Source organism: Martes martes (assembly GCF_963455335.1).
Source record: "Martes martes genome assembly, chromosome: 5".
In the NCBI taxonomy this organism is placed as follows: Eukaryota; Metazoa; Chordata; class Mammalia; order Carnivora; family Mustelidae; genus Martes; species Martes martes.
Genome location: NC_137892.1, coordinates 86,129,682 through 86,153,947, shown reverse-complemented (window position 1 = coordinate 86,153,947; position 24,266 = coordinate 86,129,682). Strand labels below are relative to the sequence as shown.

Genomic DNA, 24,266 nt, shown 5'->3' with positions numbered 1-24,266 from the left:
ACACGCGGGTGACAACGGACTGTGGGAGCGTGGCCAGGAACCTCAGGCAAGTCCTCACACACGGACATGGACGTCCTCTCAGAGCCAGGACCCGGGGGAGCCTCCTTCCTCCTGGCACAGGATTCTCTCCATCGCACCTCGTCCATGGACAGCTGCCTCCGTAGCTGTGCCCGTGTTCCCCCACAGGCTGTGACATCTTGGCAGAAATGTCGGGCTGGACATGGTGGGCGCGAGCGGCCAGAGCCCACAGGCCCCGCTGCTTCTGGCTTTACTCTTATGTAACTGGGGATGCGGATGCTCGGGCTGTGGTGGGTTTCCCCTCATGTCAGCGGAGGCCCAAGGCCCATGAGCACCTCTGTGCCAGGAGTTTACTGGCATCTTTGGTGTCCTTAGATCAGTGGCTCCAATCTCCCCAGTTCTGCAGAATATATGAAAACGTTCAGATTCCTGGGCTCTACCTGAGAGGCACGCTACAGAAATCAGTTGTTTTCTTCCAGTATCCCAGCAAGAGCTTGGTATTACTTGTTCTTAACACCAGTCTTGATGGATTCACACTCTCGGACTTGAGGACACCAGGGTTTAGAGTGGTGCAGTGGGAGACTGGAGATGAAGAACGACCAGGGGACAAAGATGAGCAACAACAAGGCACAGCCTGCTCCAGGCAAAGGGGCGGGGGGGGCGGGGGAGCTTCACGTACAGGGACTCAGGCACGCGGGGAAGGCTCTTTTGCCTCAAATTATCTCACCGGTTTTTCACTAAAAAAAGGAAAATGTCTGAAATTCTACCGTTATGACTTCACTCCTTCCCTAAAGTTGTGTCATATGTTAAAAAAAAAAACAGCCTTCAGTATTAAACTGTTCCTTCTCACCGATGCAGCAAAAGTTCATTTGCTTCTTTTTTTTAAGAAGCCACTAAAACAAAGCATATTTGTAGCAGGGGCGGGAGGGGGTGGCTGTATCCCTTGTCCTGGAGGGGAAAGATGGGGTGCCTCCCCCAAAGGCCGGGACTCAGGAGGGTGGATTTTGTCACTTGCCTCAGGCCGGCTTTAGGGCCGTATCTAGGGAGCAGCTGCGCGCCAGGGGCAAGCCTCGACCCACAGGAAATGTGAATCTGCATGAGGAAGAACCACCTGAGGATGTGTTATGCGCTGTCCCTTCTCCCACACTTGCTTGACCCTTCTCTGACCTCAACACGCTCCAGCACCTGTTACAGCTAATTGTCTAATTACTGCACATATCTGGCACCATGTCTCCCCAGCCAGATGCAAGCTCCTCTGAGATCAGGAAGAATTTAGGAGTTGCAGAGTGTCACACTGAGCAGTGGGAGGTCCCCAGCACCGAACCAGCGGGTGACACTGGGGAGAAGCACTCTTCTCCTGCCGTCTCTTTACGACCCCCACCTCTGAGCGCTGAGCTTCACTTGCCAGTCAATTTCTCCTTCTTTCCAATTAACTATCCTTCTCAACTAAAGTTCCTTCCTCAGCATAGTCCATTTCTGTTGGTTCTGGCAAACATGTACGAACATGAAATCAGCACTGAACATTTTGGGAAAATATCCCTGCATCTCAAATATGTTTGGAGAAGACGAGGTTCACCTCCATTTATGGTTCAAAGTGGTCTTTGTAAGGAAAGAAATAGGGAAATGTTGATCAAAAGGAAAAGTAAAGACTGAAATCCATACAGTCCAATGGTTTAGTCTTAAAAACAAACAAATGAACAAAAAACTAAGGGCTTCTAAACCAAGGACTTTTACTGTCCACACTGAAGTATTTTCCCTATCATGAATCAAAAAAGTTGACCCAACCGTTCTTACAGTAAAGCATGATCAGAAACCTGAAAGGTAGCTACGGTGCAAATAGCAGCTGACTGCTTACGTTCACACGACTAGCTAATGCCAGAGGTAGTACAGTCCATTTTCAGTTCTGGGACCTCTGCTGAGAAACGCAACAAAAACCCCAGCTAACATTTCTGATTATCTGGATTCTGAAATATCTGGCTCTTTGCGTGAGTTGTGTGTGACCTTTTCCATTTCCTATTGGTAGGATGGAGAAAATGAAGTCATTTCTAGGTGTGACAAATCCCCAATCCAGTGTTAAGGCACCTGGTATGTCTAAGAGGGACCAGAATTCTTAAAAAATAAAATCTAGATTTGAATTGTATCTTATCTTACAACTCTCATCCCATGAACCACAATGACTCCTACCCAAGGACACCTAGGGCTTTTCATCTTAATTATGGGCCTCAGCCATTCTTTTCTTTTCTTTTCTTTTTTTTTTTTAAGATTTTATTTATTTGACAGAGAGAGAGATCACAAATAGGCAGAGAGAGAGAGGAAGGGAAGCCCGCTCCTCACCGAGCAGAGAGCCCAACGTGGGGCTCCATCCCAGGACCCTGGGATCACGACCTGAGCTGAAGGCAGAGGCTTAACCGACTGAGCCACCCAGGCGCCCCTCAGCCATTCTTTTCTTATAGGAAAATACGCCAGTGAGTAGTCGCTTCATTTTAAGGACACAAGTAGTCAATTACTCCTCTTTTCTTACATACCTTCCCTTTCTTTTTATTCCAAGGAAGTGACTAAGACTTGCACCCTGACTGAAGTGTGGGAAATACAATAAAAGCAATTTAATTTTGCATGAATAAAGCAATTATTTAAGTACTTAGTAGATACCTAGCCCTTTCTTTTAAACAGATTACACATGAAGAATCTGAAGTGAATTCAGGGGCATCAACCACTACTAAGTGCCTAACAGAGAGGTTAGGTGGCTTATGCAGGGTTTCAGAAGGAAGTGCTTCTGGAATTTGAACCCCAGTTAGTCTCTAAATCCCACACTTTTATCCTTTTGGTCACAATGACTGCTTTTCCACCCTGGGCAAGTTTCATAAGCAATTCAGAGTATCACCATCTGAAACATCAGAAATACCAAATGCACTCAATTCCTCTAACTACTGTGACAGATGGCCAGAAAACCTGACTCCCCCCACACCTCCCAAAAGTCAAGCCTGTGCACTCTAACTTGGCAGCTCCTCCATCTCCTGAATTCAGACTGGTCTTGCGACTTGGTTTGACCAATTGCAACGTGGTGGAAGTCAGAGTTCTTTCTAAGCCTGGGTCTTAAGAAGCGTGGCATGCTTCTCTGCTGGTTCTTCTGGATCCCTGCTGCTATGCCGTGGGCAGGCTCTGGTGAGCCTGCTGGATAAGGACATGTGGCCGTCAGCCTTCACCGCCACGGTCACCCAGCCAGCGGCCACAGACGCACTGAGCCTCGCTGACATCAGTTGAGCCTGGCCAGTTCAGAACTGCCCGGCTGACCGGTCGACTCACGAGGAATAAATAAATGGTTCTTATTTAAAGCTCCTGAATTTCGGGGTGGTTTGTTACAGACCAAATCCCACCTGATATAATTCTCAAACAAATCTTTTCTGAAGAGAGAAAATTAAACAAAAAATTGTTACTAAAAGATGTGCTCAACATGGAAACTGTTGTTGATATAAAAATATGAGATGTTCAATGAGTCCTTCATTACATGACTTAAATTTGCAAAGTAAGGATGAAACATGTGACTCGATCAATTCAAGAACTTGCACGGTGCTTCAGTAGAGGTAAGAACTGGAGATACGGACACGAACAAGTGTGTGTGTGAAAATCGACACCCAGAAAGTGAAGTCCTTTTCACTGTGGGATTTAATTCATACTCAATCATAAAAAACTAATTTTTAAGTCCTCTTTTGAAGAGGAAGAACCTTGGCATTGTATTAGGATTCTGAGAGAGTTAATATTCTCTTTAAGAAAGAAGCAAAGGTACATAAAGAGATCAAATAAGCAATAACTTATTTATAATACCCCAAGAATTTGTCAAGAAATGAGAAGATTGCTCTTCCTCAGACAGTGATTCTACTTTACCTTAATCAAGTTCCTAAGAGGTTCAAGTAGTAGAAGAGTGACTCCAGAGAACACTGTGGGGGGGGGGGGGTGCGGGCAGGAGTGGGAGAAAGCAAGACAGGAAGCACTCAGCACTCATTTTAACAAAACATCACACATGCATTTTTCAGTTCCTCTTCTAACTTATGGTCAAAAAAAAAATCTGATAAAGGTCCCAGAGGTTCAAGTCTCTAAGACATAACTATAATTACTTAGTCTCAAAGGTAAGATCATAATGAAGCTAGTTTACAAACTACCAATTTATGGAAGAAAAAAAAAAAAAGCTTAAGAATAGGGTGGTATGGCATGAGGGACAGGGTCGTCAAGCATGAACCTTTGGCATTAAGGAGCGGTCTCATCGCAGCCACCCCACCCAAAGTAATGGTGACATTTTGTGAGCACTGGTGAAGATCAGACACTGTGCCGGGCAGTTTGCATGCATTACCTCACTGTGCTTGTCTTAAAGGTGAGGGAAAGGAGGGTTCACAGGGCTATGAACTTGCTCGAGGTCACAGAATTCTTATGAAGACTCATACCCAGAGAGTGTGACTGCAGTCCTAATTCTGACCCACAATACTGTCCTAATTGTACTAGGCTTTGGTTTCCTAGGTGAAAAATAAGGACTGGATATCAAGACTGGCTCCCGTTGGAATTTTAGGATTCTGTGACAGCAAGAGGCGCACCTCCTTGCGGAATGTGTTTTGGATAGGGACGGGGATTGGCACCTTCTGCTTGTGGTATATGCTAATGTTGGCCACTCTATCTACTCCTTTGCTTCTACACTCAGATACAGAAATGGTGAAGCTGGTTTGGGAAACAAGTCTACTGCCCACGAGCTGTTCACCCCGGTCCGCTAGCCACCTCTCTGCAAAGGTCTGGCTGCCCCTGGGCTTTCCGTGAAGTGCCTGGCAGGGCAGGCATTAAATGAATGGATTAAAAACTCCACAGCCTCAGCTGGAAAGAGCCTGAAATTGGCTACCACGGTTTTAATGCTTCCTACAAATCTTCTAAATGTACATCCAAAGACCCTAAGCTCCACAAGGACAAGAGACTACAGGCCTCACTTCCTGCCCATCCTTTGTACTTTGAATTGTGCCTCACATATTCTAACAACTTAACTCAAGAGCTGTTTGTCACTGGATTGTTGTCACTGGCTTCCTACAGTTCCAAAGTGCCCGAAAATGGGTAAAACATATGCTTAAAGGCCAGGCCGCAGTATTTGCTTCCTCTTCTGTATGATTCTTTGTTCAAACAGCCAGCCACGAAATACATAGAGAAACCAGTATTAATTCAACAACTGTTTATTGGGTACCTACTATGTGCTAATCACCGAGTGGGCAGCTGCCACAGGATACAGGGGGGATACAAAAAGTGAGGGGGCATGCGCAGGGCTATATAAAGGAAAGTGTAGAAAGTAAGTGGGCAATGAAGTGGTCTAGAAGACTCCATAAGGTTAAAAGCCGAGAGAAGGAGCTTGAATTGCGGACCACCACAATCCTCAGTTCCAGCATATGGCACCCTGATACGCTGTCATCAATTCTAGGATTTGTGGCAAAAATGTCAGTAGTAATCAGTTTTGTATTTTCTTTGTAAAGAAAAAAAGCAAACACTGCCTGATTAGACTGTGGTTTCCTGTAATCCCTGTGAAAAGTAATTTGGAAGTATGCATTAAAGATGTAAATACACATACCACTGACTCAGCAACCCGACTTTGGGAGGAATCTATCCTTGGAAACCAAGTTGCTGCATGTTAAGTATTCATAGAAAAGGATTTTTACTGGAGCCTTGTCTGTAGTGGCAAAACTCTTTCAACAACTGGAATGGAATACTCTACAACTGTTAAAAAGAATGGGATCCACAGGTGTTGATCTGGAAGGATGTTCAGGATGTACTGCTGGGTGAGAAAAGCAAGTTGCAGAGCAGTTCTGTTTTTATTTACAAGCAAACCACCCAGAAGGCCTTACATATGTGTGTTTATGCTGATATGGTGATACAGACAGGTGCAGGATAAGGGGGGAGACAGGCAGGAATGGGAGGAAGAAAGAGGGAAAGAGAGGCGATGTGAATAAATTTAGTGATTAATGTTTTCTTGGTATAATTTTACTGAAGAGAATTCTGCCAGTTTTTTGCCAACTTTGAAAAGGCAATTGGAGAAACAATAATAAATAAAAATAATTTAAAAAGAACTAGTTCACAGACTATCCCTATAAATTCACTTACACACAGAGCTTCTTTCCTGGACAAGACAGAAGAGCACGGAGTTGTACGAAACTGTGCAAAAACCAAACCCTCCAAGGGTTCTGAGTATTCATAGGGCTCCCTGCCATGTGCCACAGTTGTCATATGGGTCACAGTGGAAAGAACATGAAGAACCATTGGCCCATAAGCAACAGAACCACAGTCATTTTTTGATGAGGTAAATAATAGTGAAAGCGGTATCACAGGAAGATTAATTTGGCAATACAGTGCAGAATGGATGGAGAAAGGAGAGGTGGAAACTAAGAAAACAAGAGACTACTGAAGTGCCAAGAATTCTAACTAAGGGATGGCCAGAGTTTTTCCTGGTGTGCTGACTTCTTAGGGAAAAGAAACTTAATTTCTTCCTGGTTTCCAGCCTTTGTCTCGTACTCCAAGCCCAACCTCAGGGTCCCAGAGGTCTTAGGGGTGGGTTTATTATTCACTTCAATATTTTAATCTAAATTTCAGAGACTGACTATGCTCTTAAATTTAGGGTTTCTTCTTTTAAAAAAATTATAAATAAATCACTAGTTTTGTTGTTTTACTCAGGGGTTCACTGATTTCTCTTGACTTTGACTTCTGACAATGTTTACATACTCGAAGGACCGGCTTCAACGATGATTTCTTCTTTTTAGGATACTCTGTTCTGTCTCTTCCACCCCAGCTGACTGGACAGCATGAACTACTCTGTCTCCGCCCGGTTTAAACCTGCTGCCTCCTAATTCTCCGGCTATTCATTCAGTATCTTTTGTGGCTGCTCTCTTTGGATGCTTTCCAGAGCCCTGTCCTTGGTCCTCCCCTCTTTTTCCTAAACACTAAAGCAGTTCATTCTTAAATGACCTCATCTGATTTTCTGGCTTTAGCTAATACCTACTTACCTTGCATTTTCTTTTTTTCTATGACTGTCTTGACCAAATTAGGCTTAACTCTCCTACAACTCTTAGTAGAAGAGACAGCTTATCTTACTAATCTTTTGAGTTGCTGCTATATACCATAGGCGCAGTAAGTCAGAACTACACGTAGAAGAAGGCAAATCTTAAAATGTAAGTAAGTTAGAGAAAGGTAATTTAGAATTCAGGCAAAAATAAGCTACCTCTTGGAATATTCAGTAATTACATACACACTTACATGAAAAATGGGCACACTGAATTCTTGCCTGACTTTCTAAGTCAACACAAATGCATATATTAGATACCTGCTAGCATCATCCCAAATCTTAAACAGTGGAAAAACACAAAGATGACAACTTCTATTATGAAAGGTTACTATCTTGAACAAGATAAATAAAAGAAGGCTAAACCTCAAACTTCATTTACAAGCTTTGGTTACCCCAATTTGTTCAATGGTAAATGTACCAGAGTTGTTCTAAGTCAGAAACTATGAAAAGTGGTCCATTTCAAAGTCATAAAGCAAATTTCAAGAATGACAACAATTAAAAACACATTTGCTTTATGTCTTCTATGTATACAGAAGCACTCATGTATCTTGAAGCCAAAAATCTGGAGAAGAAAACCTGTGCTCTAATTCCTCCTAGTGAGGCTCACGGTCTGCCGACATTTCTACTTCTCTGCAAAGACATAAGTGTGATCCATGCCTACACATCTTCTTGGTCTATATGTCAATTTTGTTTACTGGTATCCTCACCATGGATTTGCAGAGATCTTACTATGTGCTAGACAGGCACTCTTCTACTTGCTGGGGTACAGAAGTACAGGACACTGGCAGACAGCATCCCTGCCCCCATGGAGCTTGAGGTCTAGCAGGTGAACAGGTAAGACACATACACAATCAGCCTAAGATTGAAGGCAAGGGAACAGTGTGTGAAACGCACCGCTTCACATAGAGCAGTCTGAGAAGGTCTTTCTTATGGAGTTGACATTTAAGTGGAGACCTACATAAAGTGAGAGAATTAATGCGATAAATGAGAGAATGAATGTGGGTATCTGGGGAAAGAAGATTCCAGGCAAAAATCCCTCAAGTTTGGGCTCAAGCATGGGAGACGCAGAAAGAGGACTATGCTTCTAGAGCATAAGGAGCTATTAGGAGTAACTAGAAAGAAGGTGTCTAAGGTGTGTAACCTTAGGCTATGCATTAAGGGTGAAAATCATGTTTTCTCCCTGTCTTATATCACATAATGTATACAATGAGAGTGTATACACAGCAATTTCCTTCCTAAGTGATTGAAAGCTCCTGCTGGCTCATTCCTAACCACACAGTCCTCATCTGATGAGCTCATCCGTTCCATCTTTTCCTTCCTCTGTCTCAGATTCCTCGTTAGCACCCCTGCGCGCCCCCCACCCCCACGCTTTTTTCCCCCCCCAAATAGCAGACTCAACTTCTGTTTCCCATTCATCCACACACTTTCCTCTTTGAAGTCTCAGTCATGCCTTCCTGGGGAAGAGTTTAACCTCCTTCTGGTGCACATTTCGAAAAGCCAATTACACAGGGGGAGGGGGAGGGAGAGTGGAAGAGATACAGAGATCTGGTGATAGAACATCACCAGACTGCAGCGTGAGGTTAGGGATTTTCATCTTCTTCATCAACATCTGCGGCTGCTAGTGCAGTTGGGAGAAACTTCGATCTAGACTGTGTAAGCTAACTTCCCACTCCACCTGTCTCAAGAATTCCTTTCCCAGAACATGCCTTTGTAGTTCTTCCTCCTATTAACACAGTGTAGCTAGGCTGCTTATGTATTTCCCAGTGCTCATACAGAAAAAATTGGGCACAGAAATACCAAATTTAACCGGATGCTGGAATTGGAATTTAGAACTTTCATTTTCCTTTTCCATGGACTTCCGGGTTCTAGCTTACCCCTCCGGCTCCGTTTACTGTTTTCTCTTTCAAATATGTCTGTGGTAGTTGCAAAGCACTGTGCAACTCTGATAAATGACATTATGAATTAATGTCTAAAATACATTGATATAGAGATTGTTTCACCTATTTTTCTTACTTTCCCCTTATTTTTTTTTCTTATATTTAAAATCTAGAACCCGTATAGATTGCACCAACACCAGACCATTGCAAGTGCTTAGCGATGAGAAACATTTTCTACTTAATAGGAAAACAGAATGTAAAAGAATGGTTACAAAAGGTATATCCCATTAAGCATGCCAATGCATATATCTTTATGAATTCCAAGGTTGGAATCTTAGCATTTTGTAAATAATAAACCTGACTAAATTTAGAAAATGGTGACAACTAAAATTCTCTTAATTTTTTTAAAGTACTTTCACTATAAGCAGGTCATTTCTATTCAGGTTATAAGGAATAAAGGAAAATGTGTGAATTAACATGTGAACTTTATATTGTAGCGTTAACTCTCTATTTAACTACTTTATGGGTGTAAGTAATTTGAGTGTACTTTGAGTTCTTGCTACATTGATTGTCAGGTAGTTAATTCCTTGATACACTGAGGATTGAAATAGGAAATAGGAAATTAAGAGGAAATGAGGAATTACATGTAGGAACTTACTTTTTATTACCTATTGTCATATTTCCTTTAAGTCCAAGGGAAAGATAGGCAACTTATTTGAATATAAACATGAAAAAAAAACAGGCTTGGGGTGAATACTATCTATTTTTTCTATAATATGGTAAGAAAAGAGAACACATAAGCTATTAACATTAAGCTCCTGGATAGCTTAAAGAAAACAAATCAAACCTTAACCACCGAGCACCATCCATTTCAAAATGGTCACCTGGGAAGCTAGGCATTTATTCCAGGGAAATTTAACACAATTTTAAACATCTATAGAAATACCTACATACGTTCTTTTAATAACCTCAACGAAAACAAATGTTATAATGTGTGAAAGGATTAAATTTCTAAGTTTCTGGAAATACTGAAATCACTTGGAATCAGATAAAAAAGGTAAAAGGTAAACCATGAAGCTAAGGACATTTCCTGATGAAGCAAGAACATTCAAGTGTTACTACAGTGCAATGAGTCCAGTTTCTTTTATGGCTTACAAAGTAGATCTGAAGGCAATTTTAAGAGGGATAATATGTAAACCCGTCCAAGGTGGAGGCTTAGAAATATAACATTCACTTTGGGTTCCTGTTTAAGATTTTACTTACGTATTTGACAGAGAGAGAGATCACAAGTAGGCAGAGAGACAGGCAGAGAGAGGGGGAAGCGGGTTCCCTGCTGAGCAGAGAGCCCAATGTGGGGCTTAATCCCCGGACCCTGAAATCATGACCTGAGCTGAAGGCAGAGGCTTAACCCACTGAGCCACCCAGGCCCCCCTGGGTTTGTTTAAAAACAACAAACAACAAAACAACAACAACAAAAACCCACAAAAAAAATGTATTTTATAGTCACACTTTGTCCTTAATAAACTCAGCTGAATTCCAGATGACAAATTTCACATAAAGTTCTAATTAAATTTTTTAATATTTCCTTTTTAAAAAGCTGCCTATGAACTTAAGTTATATTTTACATGGGCAAGTTCACCATTTTATTTTATTTATTTATTATTTATTTATTTATTTGACAGACAGAGATCCCAAGTAGGCAGAGAGGCTGGCAGAGAGAGAGGAGGAAACAGGATGTTTGCCCCTGTTTACCATTTTAAATTGCCACTTAACTGTTTTCTGCACTTGATTCTTTGTGATATAAAAAAAGATTTATAACTTTGGTTTCATCCATCAAATTTGTTTTTTGTTGTTGTTTTATCACTTGATCAATAAAGAAAAAGTTACTAAATGTTGTCAAGTAAGTTACCTAATCCTCCCCAATGTATGCACTTAGGACAAATTTTGGTATTCAATATAGTCAGAAACTCCTCTCACACAGCTTTGCTAAATATAATAAACATGAAAAAAATTTGAAGCTATTAGCTGCATTCTAATTTTCAGACAAATTCAAATTTCTTCGTGAAACTTAATGAATCTCTGCATTAATCATTTTGCAAGAATACCAGACAATAAAACATCAAGGGAACCTTCTAGCATTTATTAATAAAAACCTAACAATGTAGCCGCTGTTATCAATATGCTATTAAATTTAGATGCCATACCTAATGAACAACAGAATGCACTGAAAAGCTAACAAAAAACCAAAACTGAAAAAAATTAATGTAAATACAATTACCTTGATGCTTGAAAGCTTTAAATATAGTCCTTATGGAACTGGAATCCATCAGCCTTCAAGGATCGCATATAGTAGACCCCGGAAAAATCTTAGTGACTGAGGAACAGGATATGCCTGACACAGGCACAGATGTCCTCACGTACTTAGCCAACGAGGGTCATGCTGGTTTGAGCTCAGGAGACTTGGCAGAGCTTTAAAAATTCCACCTTGAATTTTTATAGTGCTTTTTAATTTTCAAAGTAAACATCCATGCACAAATTCTGTCAAGCAAAAATGCTGGGCACTCTGTATCTTACAGAAGCTGAAACTGTCACAGAAAACTTTAAGTGACTATACAAACATACACGGGGCAGCAGAGGGTTCATTCTGCTTCTCCTATATATATTGTTTAAAGATTCACTGATGACAAATAAAAACTTGTAAAGACCCATGGGAAATTTCTAAGACAGTGTTAAATATTCCCCTTCAGATCAGGATTAAGTTTTTCTGACTATTCTTTTCTCTTGAAATGTTTCGCTTTCCCACTTGTAAAATTAGTAACAGCTGTCTTCTGTACCGCATAGATAATGACAGAATCAATAACCTGATGCAGAAACTACAATTACAAACCCTCACTGGCTGCAAAGAAGTTTAAATGAGAGGAATGCATACAAAGAAAGCACTTAGCATGGGGCTGCCACTTAACACACACTCAACATTAATGGGGGAGAAAATGGTTAAAAAAACAAAACAAAACAAATATATCTATATGCGTATCTCTCTCTCTCTCTCTATATATATATATCTATATATAGGAAAGGATATAGATACTGTACATTTTAAAAATCCAAACTAGTTGATTTCATAGCAACTTGTATAGAACACCTGGTAATCTGTATTATTTTTCAACTCTCTAGAACTAGATACCAGATGTTAAGAGAAGCCTGCTGGGGAAGTTTAGACAACAGAGAATGAGGATAATCCAACTAAGCAACACCACAAACTAATTCTGCAATGTTTCTTTAGACATTTTCTATGAGTCTCATTTCCTCATCTGGAAAAATGAGAGTGTGGGAGCAGATGAGCTCTCAAGAGCCTTTAGGCTCTAATCTGAAATCATTGTACCCAGCACATAAAACAAGCTCAGAGAACCAGACGGCCCCACCTCTCCAGCTCTACCAACAAGTGTTTACCTATCATATTCTATGTACCACCAATTACACTAATTTTTACAAAAATACCAAATCCCTCTTTGACTTTTGTCTTGTACTTGATAATGAATAAAAAAAGTCAAAATAACCAACCTAAGCGTGCCATTCCCTACCCCACTGCCTCCTTCACTAGTGATAGATTAAAGAGGATTATAGATTTTTAGGAAAAGAGACACACACATGTGTTAAGAAAATAATTCATCTATAATTATCAAGAAAGTACTTTGACTCCACAGTATCTAATCACTCGAGGTCAAAGACTGGCTCTGCTTAGCCTTAGAACTTAAGTCGTCTAATTTTAAGTCTAGTTCTTTCTTATTTAACTAAATCAAATTGGAAGGAATTTGAAGGTTTTGTTTTTGTTGTTTTTTTTTTTTATAAAGTTTAGTGATGGGGAACCTGGGTGTCTCAGTGGGTTAAAGCCTCTGCTTTCGGCTCGGGTCATGATCCCAGGGTGCGGGGATCGAGTCCCACATCGGGCTCTCTGCTCAGCGGGGAGCCTGCTTCCTCCTCTCTCTCTCTCTGCCTGCCTCTGTCTACTTGTGATCTCTGTCTGTCAAATAAATAAATAAAATCAATTAAAAAAAAATAAAGTTTAGTGATGGTGATAATTAAATTGGTAGCATATATAGAATCCATCATTAAATTAGAATAATTATATTTTAAAATGTAAGAATTTACAATAGATTGAGATTATATCCTTAAAAAAGTAACATAATTATTATTTAAATCTTAAAATTAAAGAAGCTTTTATCTTTTATATCCTTTATAACTACAAAGCAAAACATTAAAACAACAATAACAAAGTCTGTCCATAACAAACTGGTAGAGCTTTAATGTTTGACATGTGATGATCATAAGGTCACAAGTCACTGCACTGCCCCAACAGCATGAAATAATAAATCAGGAATGGAATTGGATGTCATTTCAAAACAGCTTTAAAAAATTGGCTATCAAACACACTTTCATAATAGCCACTGTTAAATTAAATATTAAGGATAATTATGAAAACTAGACGAAAGACTCTTTTTTTTATTATAAAAAGGAGTAAAAGTTAACATTTATTGCAGCCCACTATGTGTCATTCAGCATATTCAAGTGGAACGCTCAAAATATTAGTTACAAAAATAAAAATTCATGTAAGACCGTGTGCTAAACATCTGCAACTAATCCTATCATTAAACCTTTCTCTACACACACACACACACACACACACACACACACACATATATGTATGTATTTTAGTGCCTTATAGAATGAATTTAAAAAATTCTAAAATAGGAGGTACTTTCACTAAATTTATTGATTAGATACTATCTTACGTATCTTGATACTGGCTCAAACATGTTTTAAAGCACTCAAAATTAATATTTGAATGACTCTGAATAAGTATGCTTAAGCATACAGCTCTACCAAGATAACGGATTAATATTTAAATTGGCCCAGAAATAAAATTAGGGGATCACAGATCACACACTCCCACTCAGAATAATTGGCATGAAGGACTAGATTGCAATACAAATAGTTATAATGACTGTACTGCAATACAATAGTTGTAAAGAACCCCCTGATTTATTCTATCTACCTACCACTGAATAAAAATTTAATTACCTCAATATTCCAGCAGAAAAATACACAGCCTCTGGAAATATGTTACTAAAGAAAATGGCTGCCTTCTACAGTTACATGACAGTGTACGGGGAAGTGGAACAGTAAATACAAAGTGGTTCTATCAACGTAAGATCATGACTATTTCAACTTCATTGCAGTAACTAGACTTTCATTGATTAAAGAGCAGATAAAGTAAAAAGGGACAAATATGAACTTGATCTTAGCTGGAATTATGTAAAAAGAATTAAAACATCCATTGCATACTTGTTTTGGTAAAGAAGCACAGCAAAAGACAACGGCTTAACCCTACACACAGTTAGGGCTATACTGTCACCGAGGAGCTTGAGGTTTCCACCTCAAATGGAAGCAGCTCAATTGTAATTCTGGTTAGTGCACAACCTCATACCATAAACACACCCCCACGTTTCTCTTTAGTCCTCTGAATTTCTTGACAGTTGATCCAGACTGCTGGTTTTCGGAAGCGTTCTTGGGTATTTCTAACCCTAACTATTTCACACTTCTAGTGCTCCTCCCTCTCCCACTGCTTTGCCTCCAAAACCCCTTAATTCACAAACTCCCTGGGAAATCTTGCATTTAAGGGACACATGCGATGGCAGTAAAATAAAGACGACAGCCTGTCAAAATTAGGTCTTTGGAGGCTGAAATCACTACCTACAACTAACTTTGAACTACTATAAAATTGTTTATTTTCTAAAATATATACTTTAATGAACAAAATGAAGGAAAAAGTCTCCGTTAACAGTCACATTCTAATCCAGTTCGGCATAGAAATGATCAATTCAAAGGGAAAAGAATACTCAATGGATTTTTTCCTTTAAATGGAAATTCTCAATAGGAATATTCTTATTTACTTGAAAAATACAAAACATAAGCAGAATAAACCAGAAGAAAATGAGAGCAGTTGGCTCTCTGAAACTACAGAAATAAGAGCATGGGCTTTAAAACCCTTCTGAAGGGTCAATAATCAGGAATTGATTTTTTCTTTTTCAGCTATAGCTTAATTCAACAATAATATTTCTTGAAAACTCTTGTGCAACACAATTCACTAACATGTATTCTGCCTGACTCAGAAACATGGAAGCAGGTGCCTGTTAATATGGCAAATACCTGTAAATACTACCATATACAATTACCAGAATGCCTATTTAATCTGCTCACATAAGTGACAGTACATAAAAAGAACTCACTGCTAATTAAAACTAGGTGTCATCTTTTTAAGTAAGAAAAAATATGTTTTAAGAACTATGCCCCAGACTTTCTTAAACCAAATACAAATTAAGATTTCCTAACAACTAGGCTATTTCAATCACCTGCAGGCCAGAGTGGATTTAGAATTATATAACCACCAATTAATACAGATGCTCTTTCACATTAGGTACTCATACTAAAATAAACCCTTTTGATCCAATCTCTCCTTCACTAAAATCTCTAAAGGCCCCTACAGTGATCTCCACCCACATATGAATTTCGTTATTAATACAATTTGCACTTAACCTACATTTATGCAAGGTATGTTACAGAGTAAGTCTTTCACAAAATTTATACATTCCATGATATATTTGAAATGGTCCAACTAAAGTATCTGTAACACCAAGAGACAAAACCCTAACAGCATCACAGTACACATTATGTATTGTATCAATTATACCAATATAATGACCCAAGAAACATTTTAAGAAGTAATTTCAATAAAATATGACCACACGCCAATTATTTCTACATCCCAGTCGTTCCACACTAAATTGACACACCTGAATACACACAGTATTTTTTTTTTTACGAAAACAGCACAAGTGTTAAAAATGAAAAAGATACTCATCATAAAGCTAAAAGTAAGTATGTAAAGTAACCTAAAGCAAATCTCCTTTAACATGAAAGCCAAAAAAGACAATGAAACACTCACTGCCAGAAGCTTTGGAAGGGGAGGAAAAATAAAAGGTAGGAAGTTAATCCACTATCCTTTAAAAAGGGGGATAATCACAGCCAAAACAAAGTCTCTTCCTTATGCCTCCTTTTGGAGAAAACATTTAGCACAGCATTAATAGGAAAAAAAAAGGGGGGGGGGACAGAATTTACTTCACTCATCCTGTGTCTGTACAGGTCTTCAATTTCATTACGTTAATAAAATTGGACACGGATGCAATTAATACTGACAGAGGTTTAAAATCTACATAAATGTTCAGAGCTTTATAAATCAAAGCCCTCTGCTCTTCCTAGGACCGAGTTTACAAATTCATCTTGCACCATTCCTTCTCTTCAACAATCTTACCCTTCAGAAGATGGTCAACCTTTTAACACTCAAGTTTCAACACAATCCAAATAAAAGCTCTAATTCTACCTAAAACCACTTACTCCTCTGCCTCCCTTTAGCAACTTCACCATTAATGCTTCAGTGCAAAAATGTGTTTTCACGGAGGTTGTAGGTTTATGCTAAATTTGTTGAATTTTAGTATTTAAAAATCATATTCAGTTAGTAGGGCTAGTTTATTTTACTTTAAGAATGTATGTGAATATCCCTATGCTTTTTCCTGTTTTCGTATCAATGAACTTAATCCTTACAAAGAAAATATCTGACTATACCCGACCATGACAGTCACAATTTTACAAATAAATGTGAACTGGATACTAACGTACCTTGACAAATCCATAGGGGTTGCTTTCCCTGGCAAAACAGAGTGTAAAATGTTTTGGTTTTTTAGCGTTTTGAGAAGAAGCAATTTTAGGTGACAGCTTAAAAAGTCAAATTACAATTTATTTTTAATTAAACAAGGAACGCAAGTGAAGTTATTAGTGGCACAGAGTATTCTCAAGTCAGAAAGTCAGTATTCACTATGTGTTGAAGTCTGAACATGTTGATCACTTGGGTCACTGCTCATAGCTATTGTCTGGGGAGAACCACGGAACATATAGAGAAGAGAAAGCAACCAATTTTAGTTATATCAGGGCCCTTGTGTGGAAACAATAGACTGATTCAATGATGGTTAGAAAAGAAACATTGTTTCAATTTACTTGGAAGCAGCTTTGTTCTGGGTAATCACAGTTCCCCATGTTAAGTTAATGCCATAAGGTATGAAATTTTCAAACATTAGCACGTTATCCTGTATAAGATATTACACCTTTTCATTGGCACACAAACTACTGGTTATAATTAAAATCACACATCGGCATTAAATTAATCATTTCACTGGACATTAAATAATCTCTGAAGAGCCACATCATCACTGCTTTGCCTATCACCATAAGGTTGTTATAAGGCTCAAATTAAAAGTGAAGACACTTTATATGCAATAAATTCCTATGAAAGGCATTGAGGTTATCTTTAATGATTTAAGGGTATCTATGTTCATCTAAGACTTATGCCCCAGATCCCAGATTTTACAAGGCTTAATCAAAGTTCACCATGAATGAAAAATGGTTAAGTCTTGTTCTACGCCTTTTTTCTTTTTCTACAGTAAGAAAAATGAAAACAGTACTATGGTGATTATTAGAACAAAATGCATTAATAATCCCCAGAGAGTTTCCTAGAATGTATTATGTTTCTTTGAATAATTACATGTTTTATAAATTAGTGTAATAGTTTCCTACAGATAGCTCAGTCCAATCAACTGCACTTACTCTTCAGGACAAGCACACTGAATCATTAATTCCACTGCCAAAATTTTGGGATTGAAAATTTAAAACCCAGCATGTCTTTTAACATTTAAACACTACAGGGTAAGAAACACCTCAAATCTCCTTACTGAAAACATTTTAAGTCTTCCATTCAGAATGACAACAATGAAAAGTTGAAGTAGTGTTCTAAATAAAAGATTATTATTATTTAAATAGATTACTAGATAGTTTACATGAAGACACATAAGAACCAAGGTCTTTTCTTTTGATAAGAAATGAGCCTTTTAAAGGAATAGAACATAGCTTAAACTTAAGTCTGAATGTTTTCTCCACAGGAAAACCTTCCTCCTTAAAGAGGATAGAAAAGAGACACATCAGTGTTAGGATCTATCTTTAAAAGAAAAAGTATCTTAAAAGGAGTCTTAAATAAAATCTTCACTGACTAATTATTAGGAAAAATGAATACCACTAACATTAAACAAACAAACAAACAAACCCCACCCCACTGAAAGGCTCACGTAAATCACTGTGTACTACTAAGCCTTTTCAAAACAAACAAACAAAAAAAACAAAAAAAGCCCCAAAACAACAACAACAAAACACCCACAACAACTGATTAAGCAATCTTGTGTCTCTGCAATCACGTTTTTTTTGTATTTCCTTCACATCACCGAAAATGTGATACAAAACCCAGTATTTATCTGACTTGGGGACAGGGGTAGAAGGTAGAAAACTTAACCTCTATCAACAGATACACCTAAATTTAGCATCTTTTCCTGGTAATTCCATTTTAACAGACCGTTTTCAGATCAAATGGAAATGTCAGTATACTTATAAACGACTGAGAAAAAAGAAGAGAAATCAAATGACAGTTGAGAATCAAAACTTCACAATGTTGGCCACCACGAATCGATTTGAGAACTTGTAGGAACTTTTCAAAGTTAGATTTTGTTTTGCACCATGTTGCCACCAATTCCTTTCTTAACAAGACTGAAGAGCAGACACAACCATGTACTTTAGGTTGGAAACCAAGCGGGCAAGTCCCATGTCTAAGGCTATGGTCAGGTCCTCTGCTCACTGCATTCCTTTAGCAATCTCAAAACTCAAAGTCTGCCACAGATGGTTCAGTGTGAAGAAAAGGCTCATTGTAACATTGTCCATTTTTAACCCTTTGACCTCCTCAAGCTAACATCTCACAAGTGTACGAATACAGCACACACTTTCGCTTCTATTAAGTATGAACGGTACTTTTCACTTTAACGTAAAAGCGTATTTTGAAAACACAGTAATGGACACACACAATTAATTATGAGATATGAAACTCCCTTGAATTTATATAATTTTTACTCAAAATACCTGTTAATGGGCAACATTATTTTGAATTTTTAAATAAAATGTGCAACTACAGGCCAATAGGATACTGAATGCCATTCTTTCAGAGAAAACTTGAAATGCTTATGTACGGATAAATCACTTCGGCTATCTTTCAACCATGCCTACTTTTCAAAGGACTTAGTAAACTTAGTAACACGAAAAAAGCACATACAAATCACTGAATATTTAAGTCTATCAAGCCATTTCATATCCATTCTTAAGAAATAGAAAATCATTCTTCTTACCTTGAATAGCCATTAGAAAAAACTGATCGACCCGGGAAGTTCAAAGTCCCCAAGGAAGCCAAGTTGTCATCTCCAGATCCTTGGCACCTATTCCAATTTTCTGAACCAACAGGAATTGGTGGAATGACATTAAAAATAGGCTTCTGATCCTGTTGTTGAGAAACGGATGCTGTATTCATGTCATAGTGGTACATCTGTCCCCCAGAGGTACTCACACCATGAACAGAAATGGCAGACATTTTATTACCAATTATATTTGCCCCAGAAAAGCTTCCCTGACAGTAAACTGGGCCCAGTTTCTCCTGCTTAATTACCCCAGGGGTGCAGAGTTCAATGAAATCTTCTTTTTCTGTTTTCACTTGGGGCAGTGGCACACTGTTGGGGCTTGATAAGATCAGTTCTCCATTATCCTTAATTTTAGGTTTAGTGTCCGGTAAAACAAGAGGCTTACAGTCCTCATTCGAGTTTCCTTCCAAAAGGAATGGATCATCCTCTCCTGCCAAAGGAGAAAGCAAACAGTTTTCATCTATCAAGAGATCTGATTTCCAAGGGCTCTCACTTGCCTCTTTCTCTGGGGACCCAGAAGAGAACTCCAAATCCTGGAGTTTTTTCCTCCAAACGTCAAAGGTGCTTTGGTCTGTGGTACACAACTTCACATTGCCCCCATTGGAGCCAGTCTGGCCTTTCAAATTTTGCTGTTCTGAAGACACATCAGAGAGAGTTTTTGAAAACTCCCTCTCCATGGGGGCAGCAAAAACAGCAGCGGACGCTGAGCTCTTGGGGTTCTCTGGAACACTGGTGGACCTGTTGAGGTTTGCGATACTTTCTTCCAGAAGCCGAAAGTCTGTTTCCCCAGAGGAAAGGCTGATTTGGCCCTGCTGTGGGAATCCCAGGTCATTTCCCATCACTTTTGTTTCTGTCTCTCCCATATACAATCCCATTGAAAGTGAAACTGCCTTGGACAGATCTGGCTGCTGAGCATTGCTTCCTGGGCCTTTTGGAAAATCAACCAAAAGTCTTTGCTGCTTGGAGTCTGACTGAGAAGCAGCAGCCAGTGAGGGTGAAGATGCAGACACCTTCAAAGTAGCTCCTCCCCTTAGGGTTTTATAGAAGTCCATCACATTTCCCCTTTCCCGACCAAGAACACTGCTAGAGATTTCTTCTTTACTGGGAGGACTTAGTGATTCCTTGGAGTCCATCAGAGATTATCATCAGCTACCAGGTTGGGGGAGGGGTGCGGGGAGAAAAGGAAAAAGAAGGGGAAAAATATAAGCTATAAAGTCACATTACCTCAGTGATCTGATTAGTAAGAGCCTGTTAAATGAACCTTTTAGTTAACTCTGAATCTAATTCCTTGTTATCGGAAAAGTAGTTTCTCTCTTCCAGAATAAAAAAACTCGTGTCCCCTGCTCCCATTCAGTGTGCCACTTTTAAAAGAACAATGCAGTTCAATTGCACAGCTGAGGGCAAAATTGTATCAAACTAAGCTTGGCTATTCATCTTGCCACTCACAGAACTGTAACTTTGTTAATCACAGACATTATAATTCATTACATCTGATTATTCTAAAGGTTCAAATTGATCTCAAAGTATTTCATTTAAAAAGAGCATGATCATTAAAATTCCTACTTCCCTTCAATCAGTCAAGGTTGTTTGCTTTTCTGAGAACCCATACACATAAAATCTGATAAATACTATGATAGAATTTGCTCTCAAACTGCTCACAAACTGCCCTCCTACCTGCTAGTCACACAACCAAACCTTTGGTACAATCTATTGGTAAACCATGCACATTTTACTTGAAAAATAAGTAATGATGATTTTCCAATAAACTGAGAAAGACTTATTTTTAACCCCCCGTTTCTTACTCAACGTGTCAGTTTCAAAGTGCTTGCCTTCAAATTTTGGACATAGCAAATGAAATACGTTGTATATAGGCCAACTAAAATTTGGATTTTAACAAGTAGAATGTGCAGTAGCTTCTCACTACAATTTCAGCTTATTTAAATACAACAAATACAGTTCTCTCGAACCTTACAACATAGTAAGACCTAAATGAAGCTACATTTTTAAAAATCGCTTAAGACCCTCAGTATGAGATACTATTATACCTTTAAATTAAGACTTTTTCTTTTCCAAATAACGAGGTACTAGAAACAGGAAAACCCCACACTGTAAAATCAAGTTCATATACACCCAGGTAAAAGAACAGCCAATAAAAATGCTCAGAATAATTTTCTCTGTATTGTAAACCTTCACCAATCCCCACTCGGAGGCTGTTCTTGAGAGTATTAGGTTGGTAGTATACGGTTTATAATCAGGATGCTCTAAGAGGTAAGAGAAAGCTTTGATAAACACATTTGGGACATCATAGTCAAGCCCTATCCAATGAAAGGAAACTTCTGCGCACGAAGACCTTCTGAGGCATAAACTTCACTGGCCCTCACGGAACGTGGAGTGAGATTAAGGAAGAGAGGAGCCTGACGACCTGCTTCTACACACTTGAGGGTAAACTGCTCATCTCCCCGCCGCTCCGCCGTATTTATCTGATAACGATTTCTACACACAAGGTATCAAATGGAGTCTAATGAATTTCCAAGCCGCTTTGACAGCTGCCCTCAAACTCGAAACCAAAACAGTATTTCATAAAACAAAACGATCCCTCCAACGACTTTAGCCCCCAGTTTAAATTTGCAAATAACTGTCACATTAATGGGCATTAATGAACCCTGCCAAGGGGTCTTAAGCGGTATTACAAGGCGGCAGTTACCCAGCTTGCGGCCCCAAACGTCAAACTAGCGCCGGACAAAAAACGCACCACAGAACTATTCTGGCGAGGGAAGGTCTTTTTCTACAAGGGGCCACTCAGGAGCTTCAGGCGCGCAACGATGCCAAGCGCTGATGAACAAACCCTCTCCCCGGGGAGAAAAAAGTGCAAGGGTAAAAAGAGAAATGTGTCCAGACCTGTTGAGTTCTTTCTTCGACACGCCCACTTCTACCAGATAACGCCAGCCCTGGCCGAAGTCTCTAAGTTGCAGGCTGTCAGCCCCTGCATGTGTACACTCACTCACTCTCACACAACACACACGCGCGCGCGCGCGCGCGCGCACACACACACACACACACACACACACACACTCCCTGCGCGCCTGCCAGAAAGGAGACGCGCTGGAACCTCGACAGAAACGCTGATCGCGCTTGGGAGCACTAGGGTGGAGTGGAAATATTCGGCCCAGTAGAATTCAAACGCGGCTCGGCGTTCACCATAAAACGGGTGTTTGGGCGGCCTCCCGGGAGGGCACAGAACAGGGTATTCGGGGGGGTGCTGCAGAAGCCCGAATTCCGCGCCAGGGAACCAGAGGACGGAAAGCCGGAGCAGCTCAAAGAGCCTCCACTCGCAGAGAGCTCAGGTTCCTCCCCCTCAGCCCGACCCGGGGACGGCCGCCGAGGGAGAGGAAGAAGCCTGCGCTGTCACCCGCGCGCTGCCCTTTCGTCACTATCACCCGGGCCCCACCAGCCCCCACCCCCATTCCCGGAGGCTAATAAAAGTTTGCAGTCTCCCCGGGCGGCCCCGCGTCCCCCACCCGCACCTCGGGAGAGCGAGCGCCCGCGCGGGCCCCGGCCCCCGGCCCTCCCCACCTCTTACCTCTGGCAGGGGCGCCGATCACCCGCCACCGTCCGCAGCTCCCACCGCAGCCGAGATAAACAACTTAACGTGTGAAAACAGGAGGAGCAGAAGGGAGAGATTTTTTTTTTTCTAAAAAAAGGAAGTAAACAGCCGCCCCCTTCGCCATGGGGGTGGGGAGGGGAGAGCCCCTATTTAAGAAAGTCTCCCATTCCCCGGCTGACAAGCCAGCCCTCCCGCTCCGCGCAGATCCCCGCGAGCCCGGGCTCTGAGGCGCGCGTCCTCCGTCCCGGCGCCCAGCCGCTTCGGCCGCTCCGGGTGCGGCGTCTCCTTCCACCCACTAGAATCCGTCCCCGACGGGCGGGCGGTGACTCGGGCTCCAGTCACAGACTCGAGCTCGCAAAATGGAGGAGGAGGAGGAAGAGGAGGAGGAGGAGGGGAGGGAGCGCGGACACGCGAAAGGGCCGCCCGACCGCGCCAAGCGAGCGGGACCGATGGGGAGGGGGGGCGGGCGGAGGCGGCGCCACGGCGCGCACACACTCGCACACACACGCGCTCCCACTCCACCCCCGGCCGCTCCCCGCCCGAGGGGCCGCGCGGCGGCGGGGAACGGTGCAACCTGTTGGCGACGCTCGGCAACTGCAGGGGCGGCCGCAGCCCCCGCCCCCACGCCCTCCGTGGGGGCCCCGCCACCCTGGTCCCGACGGCGCCTGCACGCCCCCGGCCCCCGGCATGGCCCGGGAAGTGGCGGCCGGCCGCCGCCCCCCGAGCGCGCGGGACTTACAGCCCCCCCCCCCCCGCAAGGAGAGGCGGCGGCAGTTGGGGGCCGACCTGGTCTCTCTAGGGCGGGCTTGGGAGCGAAGCCGAGTTTCTCTAGTTTGTCTTCTTGCTGCCTCCTTCCCGCCCCCGCCCAGCTCCGCGACTCCCGACCCACTCTGGAGCTGGCTCGGTCCCTCGGCGGCAACCGCCGTCAGCGCCCCTGCGGGTGACAGCGGGCTGTCCGGCGGGTGAAGGGGGCGAGGCGCGGCTCGCAGCAGCGCCGCGGGGGTGGTCCGTGTCGCCGCCCGGGAGCCGAGTTGCACGAAGTGTGTCACTTAGCGCGGGGCTACTAGGGTTGCACGGAAACGGTGCCGCAGCGTGTCCGCCGCTCTCGGGGCCGGACAGCCAGACACGCCCTCTGGGGAGGCTTATGGAGGGGAGGGCAGAAGAGGGGGTCGACGCATACGTACTCTTGGACCTGGGGGAGTCCCTTGCCTGCAGGTCTCCCACCGCCGCATCGTCAGGGCGGCCGCGTCCGCAGCCGCTGCCGCGCTCTCCCACCCGGAGAGAAGTTGCAAAGC

General features: G+C 41.6%; 1 protein-coding gene across 4 annotated transcripts in view; it reads right to left on the bottom strand.

Annotated features, from left to right (window-relative positions):
• Window positions 1-23,876, bottom strand: part of NR3C1 (nuclear receptor subfamily 3 group C member 1) — a 115,128-nt gene extending 91,252 nt beyond the window's left edge. For 2 of the 4 annotated variants that reach the window (XR_013966828.1, XM_080803678.1), the window contains exons 1-2: window positions 22,948-23,485; window positions 19,302-20,516 (exon numbers count right to left, since the gene is read on the bottom strand). Coding sequence is in view for 3 of the 4 variants with exons in the window: in XM_080803678.1 (XP_080659804.1) it covers window positions 19,302-20,500 (1,199 nt within the window). In the remaining variant the exon portion in view is untranslated. Of the gene's footprint in view, window positions 1-19,301; window positions 20,517-22,947; window positions 23,486-23,757 lie in introns of those variants that run through there. The other 2 variants (XM_080803680.1, XM_080803679.1) reach the window with 2 other exon arrangements.
• Between the last annotated feature and the right edge of the window lie 390 nt (window positions 23,877-24,266).